Below are 7,899 nucleotides of genomic sequence, written 5' to 3'. Positions count from 1 at the left end.
GACCATGGCTCTTAATACCGAGTGATGGTTCCCTCCCCGACCCGCGGAGAGTTTCAGGCCCGCAAAATTATCAGGACTCCATTACGTTGGTTATAAAATTTATTGATCTCTCATTTAGGAATTAAGAGTAAAACCTTGGAAAACCTGAAACAAAATAGCCCCTTCCCCACCACCCAAACGAAATCCGAATACATTAGCGCGACGAAATATCAAACAGATCACGGCAGAAATCACCAACTCAACAGCCTAAATGCGGACTGGACAGAAGCTGTCCCGCGGCCAGGGGCGGCGAGGCGGGAGACACACGCACACCTGGCTATAAATTAACATTGGCCTGAGCTGCCGCGCCACTCCGCGCGGTCAGCCCCCCAAAAACCCACAAGGAAAACCGATGCAACGCGACGAGGCGAGGAGGCGTTGCCGTTCTCAGGCCAGCCTCCCCGAGAGAGCACGTTTCTCCTATCCACTCACTCCTTGGCTAACAGTAAACTAACGAGACAACATTTTCAAATGCAACAGAAAAACCCAGGAACCCAGAAGGAGGAGGAGGAGGAGGAGGAGGAGGAGGAGGAGGGGGGCTGCTTTTTCTCTGCAAACATCACAGCGATTCCCAGCCTACAAAAGGGGAGGGAGGGGCAGCGGCGAGGAGTAGGCGAGCTCTAGAAAGTCCCATTTCCGCCGCTCCGGACTTCTTTTCGCTTTCGTACAAAACCCGACAGCTACAGCAAAACTTTCTGTCCTCCCCATCATCGGTACAAGGCAACAGTCCCAGGCAAGCAAAGCTAAACAACAAGGCGTCCCAACTTGGGGGTGCGGGGCGGGATGGGGGCGGAGGGGCGGCGCGCGCGGGCGGGCGCTCAGATGTGGGTCAGCGGCACCGTGCCGTTGACGGCAGTCCCGGCGCCCTGGTAGTGCTGGTGTACGCTGTGCAGGCGGCCGCCGGGCAGCGGCGAGGCGGCGTCGGCCGCGTCCCCGCCGGGTGGCAGGTACATGCTGATCATGTCGCGCAGGTCGCCGAGGCACGCGCGCTGCGAGTGCGATGTGATGGCGGGCGGCGGCGAGCTGGGTTCGGTCTTCACCACCGTGCCCATGGGGCCCAGGCTCATGGCGGCGGCGGCCGCGGCGGCGGCGGCGGCGGTGGCGGGCTGCTGCCCGTAGGCGGCGGCCGCGGCGGCGGCGGCCGAGGGCGCCATGCCCCCGTAGCCCGAGGCGGCGGCGGCGGCGGCGGCGGCGTTCATGTAGCTCTGGGCGCCGGGCGGCATCATGGGGCTGTACTGCAGGCCGGCCATGTCGTAGCGGTGCATCTGCGGCAGCGCGGGCGGCGGCGGCGGGCTGCTCATGGTCGCGGGCTGCGCGTAGCCCAGCTGCTCCTGCACCAGCGAGTACGCGCCGTTGGCCCAGCCGTTCACGTGTGTGTACGTGTCCAGGCGCTGGCCCACGCCCACCGGGCTGCTGGCGGCGGCGGCGGCGGCGGCGGCGGCAGCGGCGGCGGGCGCGCCGGGGGGCAGCAGGCCTCCGGGCAGGGAGTACTTGTCCTTCTTGAGCAGCGTCTTGGTCTTGCGGCGCGGCCGGTACTTGTAGTCCGGGTACTCTTTCATGTGTACGGCGCGCAGTCGCTTGGCCTCGTCGATGAACGGCCGCTTCTCGGCGTCGGTCAGCAGTTTCCAGTCGGCGCCCAGGCGCTTGCTGATCTCGGAGTTGTGCATCTTGGGGTTCTCCAGGGCCATCTTGCGCCGCTGCCCGCGGGACCACACCATGAAGGCGTTCATGGGCCGCTTCACGCGGTCCTGGTCGCCGCCCCCGCCCCCGCCGCTCGAGCCCCCGCCGCTGCCGCCGCCTGCGTTCGCGCCGCCGCCTGCGTTCGCGCTGCTCTTGCCTGCGCCGCCGGGGGCTGCGGGGCCGCCTGCGCCCGCCGCAGGGGTGGGTGGCCCCACGGGGTTCTTGAGCTCGGTCTCCAGCAGGCTGTACATGGCCGGGGCGGGAAGTAGGTGCGCCAGAGTGGCGGGAGGAGAAGGCGCTCCCGGGGCTGGAGCGGCCACGGTGAAAAGGCCCGGGGACTCCGTCGGAGGGGTGCTCGGGGGCCGGTGGGCCGGCGGGTCAGGCGGGAAGGGCAGGCTTGCCAAAGTGCTCCGCGCCAAGTCGGCAGGAACCCGCAGGCTACTCGCACCTGATGCGTTGTCTCGAGCTGGCCGCATTCGCAGTCTGGCCGGGCGCTCGCCGGGTCCCTTATATACCTGCTCCGATCCCCCGGGGTTGGGACTCGGTCCGCCCCTCGCCACCGGGAGGCCTCGTGATTGACAGGCTCACAGTGATGCGCCCTGGCCAATCATCACGGAGTCCCCGTGCGGCCCCAGTGGAAAAAAAAAGTTCGGGGAGCCCTTTCGTTCACCCCCACGCCCCTCTTGGGCCCGGTGACGTGACGGGAGTTATTCAGGAGGCGGGAGTCCCAGAGAGCCGCTCAGAGACCACCAATTAGGGTCTCAAAAAGTTTGAAATAACGAAACTCGAGGAAGTGACGGAGGGGGGAGGGGGCGCGCAAGCAGGATTGGGGGGAGGGGGCAGAGGGGCGCCCTCGGGGTTCAGAAAGCAACTTTGCAGCCCCATCAGGACCGAGCGGTGCCTGGTACCGGGGGCCACCCTGCAAAGCATCCAGCCGTCTGCGCGGAGGTCCGCCGACCGCTTCTGCTGCCAGCGATAGGGACACAGGGCATCGCCAGTTACCCAGGCGAGCTTGGGGACTCAGGGGGCAACGGAGGCTCCGAGAAGCCCTCCCTGGGATCGACCGCTGTCCCAGAAGGACCCTCTGCCGGGAAGCCGCGGGCCTGCGCGCCCAGGATGGAGCCGGGATGAGGGACGGGGGCACGGGAGACAGGCTTCAGAACCGCGGAGCGCACTGGGGTTGTGACGCTCTCCGCTGGCTTGAGTGAAGGAGAGCAGTCAGCCGCCTGCTGCCCGGGCCGGGCGGAGGCGCTCACAGGCGGTGGTGTGGGGAGTGTGTGGGGGGCGGAGGGGGTGAATCGGCCTCGGCTCTCTCGCTCCAGGCCCCCGCTTAGCGGCCCCTTTTTGTCTCTGCTCTCTGGCCATTTCGGTTTTTCCAGTCCGATGCCCCTGAGGGGGAGGGTCGGGCCCCTTGGAAAATCCGTTTTCATGGCAACACGGAGCCTCTCCAAGTGAAAGAAAAGTTTCTTGGAGGTTGGGGCGGGGGGACGGTGGCCGGAGAGGAGCCGAGGCCGTCCTCGGGGCGGACCGCCGGGCCCCCTCCACTGGCCGCGCACCTGCCAGGACCACTGAGCGCTGCTCTCGCTGCGCAGCCGCGCCGCCTCCCCGGGGAGCAGGCTCTGCTAACGGATTCCGTCCTTCTCCTTTTTTGTTTTACAGCCATCCTGGCCAGAGCCTCGAGACTCGGAGCGGGACATTCATCCGCATGTCATGTTGTCTGCCAAAGACTAGTGTCTCGGGAGCCCAGGCTGCGGGTAGACGGAACCCCGACATTCGCCGTCGCCAGCCTGAGCGAGTGGCACAGCGTTCGAAAACTCCCGGAGCCGCCCGAGGCGACTGGTGGGAAGGAGTAGCGAGCCAGGCAGAAGTGGCAGAGAGTGAAATACGGCGTCCGCGCAGTGTGGTCCCCTTCCCCCAGCCTCGTGGAAAGATGGGGAATCAAAAGAATAGCGTAAATCCGAAGTGTGAAAAAATACAAAAACCTAGGCTTTTAGCTCCTTAGCGCTAATGCAAAAACCAGGCGATCCTGGGACACCTGCATGCTGGGAGCTCTCCCCACCCTTTCCTGCACGAATTTAAAAGTATACCCTGGTGACTTGGGAGGGAGCCTGGCATAGAGCAGACCAGCCCCCTCTGGGGTGGGCGGACCGGTGACACTAGAATCCTGGCTCCCAGCCGGCATCATCTTCTGGAAATTTTGCCTCTCTGAACCAGTCCCTTAAGTTTGGGTTGCACCTGGTCTATGTTCTCTTGCTTTTCTGGCCGGAAGGAAGAAAATGTCTACAGTCAAGGGCTGCAGTCCTTTGAACAAATATGCGATTTAGGGTTTTAGAGTAAACTATCTGGAATGGTTCTGTGTATGGATCTTATGTCTATATGTGTTTGTGTGTTTGTGTGTGTGTGTGTGTGTGTGTGTGTGTGTGTCCGTGCATGGGTGTGCATACTTAAGCTGGCACAGACTAGAAGACGTGTCTCAGAGAATCGAATGATTTGGCGATCTCCACCAGCACTTGTTTTCTGGCAGAACTAGCTGACAAAGTCCATTTTTTCTAGGCAAACCCACCTTCTCCCACCTTCTCCCAAATAAGTCAATGTGCGGTAACCCTGCCCGCCTGCCGCCTTCTCCAGATGCCCTCTCGGGTTCTCTGGGCCTCTGAGGCTGTTGCTAAGTGAAGCGCGTTTTAGGAAACTACCCAACCGACGCGCGGCCTGGCGTCCAGTAGCCTGACAGATGTCAGGATTCTTTCCAAGTTTTAGGACCCAAGTAAGCCGTTGTGGTGACAGCGCCTGAGCTGCATATTTCCCAAGGCGAAGGATGCTGCGCTGGGTCTGTACGCCTCCCCGCAGCAGATTATCTAGGGGACTAGTGACTGCCCCCAGCTGTTTGTCATTTGACTAGTCAGTGGCTTAGGTGAGCTCATTTTCACATTTCACACTCTGCCAGTGTTCCACCAGGACAGATAGCATCTCCCACAGTCCTGGATTCCCGCGGAGGCCGCGATTCAAACTGTCTCTGTGCCTGGTGGCTCCGGAGTGGTCTGCACAGCCCTAAGCAGGAGTCAAGGCGAATTTCCTTCAAAACATTTCTGAGGAAACGTCCTCAAACCAAACGAACATCTCTATAGTCGAACAAGGTCATTACAGGCAGGTGCGGGGAAGGCGGGAAGGAAACCCGCTCTTCTGGCCCACTAGCAGCGCCAGCGCAGACACCAGCTGAGCGGCGCGATCTCAGCTAGGGGTCGGGAGAAGGGTCGAGGCAGGTACAACAGCCGGAGGGGCCTCGATTCGGACAGGGGCTGAGGCGAGGCAAGACAGCCAGCGGAGCCAGAACCCGTGTCTCTGACAGGAACTCTGCAACGAGTGAGGGAAGCAAGGGGCACAGCGGGATCCAGGACCAGTTCTTCCCATCCTTTTCCGGAGAAGAGGGAGCGTTCGGCAGCTCTCTAGCCCTTTGGGGCCTCCGGGAACCCGTGGCGGCACACAGAGCCCCGGATGGCGGGCTGGGAACCCGGCCAAGTACCCACTCCCCATCCCCCCTGCCCTCCCAAGAGAGCTCTGGCTCCCTCCGACTGGGGCTGGGACTGGGGATCCCAAGACTCAGGGCGTGGCAACAGCGCCGTTTGTTGGCTTCGGTTGGAAACTTCACCTAGAGGCGCCCCTTCCCGCCCTCCCGGGCTTCGAGGTCGCCCCAACCCTTCAAGGAGAGGTAGCAGGTTTTGCCGCTGGGCAGAAGTGGTGCTTATCCTTAGAGGGCTGGTTAGCGCAAAGCTGGGGGGGACCGGTCACTAGCGTGTTGGCCTGGCGGCCCCGGGTGCACAGTGCACTCCCACTCTTGCCTCCTCCGGTTTCCAGCCTTGGCAGAAATCAGGTGTGTCCGGAGGGCCTCATACCTGCAAAGTATACTCGAGCAGTTGTTGGGTTGTGCCATAGAGCAACTGGTAGAGCAGGGTAGGAGAGGGGCTATCCCATCGCTCACGGCGGCGGGGGCGGGGGCGGGACGTTGATTCCTTCTCAGCTCATGGGGACCTTTTTCAGGGTATCCAGCTCGATTACGACCCAACTCTCGGAAGAGATGCCCTTTGCGTGCATCTCGGGATGGGATGGGTGTGCATCGGTGCCCGCTCTGGGGGCCGAGGCCTGACAATAGGGTAGAACAATCAATCGCCTTTTTCAAGTGCAGCAGAGCCCAGAGAGCGGTCTGGTTTTGAGTATTAAGTGCGGGAAAACGTATCCCGACGACCTTCAGAAACGCTTTGCTTTCCAGCCGGAAAAAAAAGTTTGCTTATCCAAAGGCAGTAATTCCTCTTTCTTCCTTGAGAACATCCCTTGACCATCTCCTAGCCAAGATCGTGTATTTGAGCCAGACTGAGGGCCTTGGTCAAGAAATCAGAGGCTGAGGGCTGTTGCAGAGCCATCTTTTATAAAGCACTCTGGGGAGATGGAAGAGACAGCACCTTCCTGTTCTCCAAGCATTCAGTTGGTTCCTCCTCCCCCAACTGCAGCACTCCTGCTCCCTGCCGAACCGCTTCCAATGAAACACTTGTTCCTACAGGTCTGGGAAGGAACTGAAGATTCCAGGCTGGTGGGTAGGTTGCAAACCATAACGTAGTTGATGCTCTCTTCTGAAGAGCCGTTTTATTGGGAGCTACCGAGTTGTGTGGTGACATGGTCCTGGAGGTACCAAAAAGTCTCTTGTGGGCAGTACGACCGTATTCTCTTGCTCTTTGGTGTGATAATTTTTGGGAGGGAGGGTGAACTTTTTAAAAGCCAGTTTCCGAATTTGATTTACTTGGTTAGCTGAGCTTTAATTTATAGACACAGTGGGAATCGCCTTGGCCCACACCTTGGCGCTCAGTTGCAAAGATCCCTTGCACTCCCACCGGGTGTTAAGGAATGACCAGCTCTCTCTTCCCTAGGTGCGGAGCAACTACAAGGAAATTGACCACCTTTGCCTTCAGCGCCCTCTCGCCGACCTAACAACGTGAGCGCTGCCACCTCCCCAGAGGAAGGCAGACCCTTCCCCGGGAACTGGGTCCCCGCTACCAGAGGGTCTTCCGGGTCACTCACTGCGGTCGATGTCTGCCTTCCCCAACAACCTCCTCCGCCCCCACCCCCTACCCCGCCCACAACCTTCCGCAGGCGCTCGGCTCTTCAAGCAGTAGCCCCGCCAAGCAGCCTCCTGGAACCCGCACCCTACCGCCAGGCCTGGCTTCCCACTGGGCCTGGGCCTGGGCCTATCTCCTTTCCCACTTCCTTCCGTGGCTGCGAAGGCAGGACCCCTCTACAGCAGCGAGGTGGCCTGCCGGAAGCCAGGGCGGGGAAAGCCATCTAGAAATCGTTATCAGTACGTAATGTCGTCTGAGTTACTCCACAGGCTTATTCGGCCAGCGGGGGGCACGGGTCTCCTGGCAGTGCTCCCTGGAAGTGCTCGCTGGGGAAGGATGCCTGTACCGTCACGAGACCAACAGGCGCAGCGGGTGTGACCAGGCGAGACCATCGGCCCCGACCGCTGGGGGCGCAGGATGATGGCGGGCTGGGGGCAAGGGAGAGCACTTTGGAAAACATTGTAAATCTCAAAGCAGCATGCAGCTCTTCTCCCCCCCTCCCTCTTTTCTCTTTTCCTTCCTTTCTTTTCTCCTTTCTCCTTTTCTTTGAGGTGAGTGGAGAGCTGTGGAATTCGATGCGCGAAATTTCAGTGTTCGCCTCGCTTTCTGGCCATCATTCCTTTCCCTTTCACTCGCCCTTTATCGCACACCTACTGTGTGCCGTGCTGTGCGCCAGGAACCGCACGCGACCCGCCCCTAGGAGTCCCTCGGCGGCCGCTGACGGCGGCGGGACGAGCCTCCACCGGCTGGTCGTTGCGGTGCGTCCGGCTCGCGGGGGCCACGCGCGTTCCCCGGGGCGCGCGCGCTTTCCGGCGGCCGCGCCGAGCTGCGCCTGCCGAGCGGCGCCCGCAGCGGCGCCCGCGTGCCTGGAGCCCCGGCCCCCGCGCGCCCGGCGCCGCCGTCCGAGTGGCGGGAGTTCGAGGCTCCGGGGCCGCAGCTCGCAACGGAGAGCCGGGCGGAGGACGCGGCCCGGCGACGGCCGGCGTGCGGCTGCTTGTCAGGTATGGAGGTCGCCTGGGCTCAGGCCGAGCCGGTCGGGTGCGGGCCGGCGGCCAGACGGGGCGACAGAGCGAGG

The 7,899-nt window shown here is 62.0% G+C and overlaps 1 protein-coding gene across 2 annotated transcripts; it reads right to left on the bottom strand.

Annotated features, from left to right (window-relative positions):
- Nucleotides 1–857: 857 nt before the first annotated feature.
- Nucleotides 858–2,195, bottom strand: SOX3 (SRY-box transcription factor 3). 2 transcript variants are annotated; one of them, XM_044235047.1, is made up of 3 exons: nucleotides 1,904–1,970; nucleotides 1,189–1,837; nucleotides 858–1,101 (listed from the first exon to the last, which is right to left on the bottom strand). In XM_044235047.1, the coding sequence occupies exons 1-3, from the start codon at nucleotides 1,968–1,970 to the stop codon at nucleotides 858–860; spliced, it is 960 nt and encodes a 319-aa protein (XP_044090982.1). The 2 variants fall into 2 exon arrangements, with proteins under 2 accessions (XP_044090982.1, XP_044090981.1); XM_044235046.1 differs by having other exon boundaries at nucleotides 858–2,195.
- Nucleotides 2,196–7,899: the final 5,704 nt, after the last annotated feature.

This window comes from Neovison vison, chromosome X, assembly GCF_020171115.1.
Source record: "Neovison vison isolate M4711 chromosome X, ASM_NN_V1, whole genome shotgun sequence".
Classification (NCBI taxonomy): domain Eukaryota; kingdom Metazoa; phylum Chordata; class Mammalia; order Carnivora; family Mustelidae; genus Neogale; species Neogale vison.
This window is presented reverse-complemented; position numbering and strand designations above follow the sequence as displayed.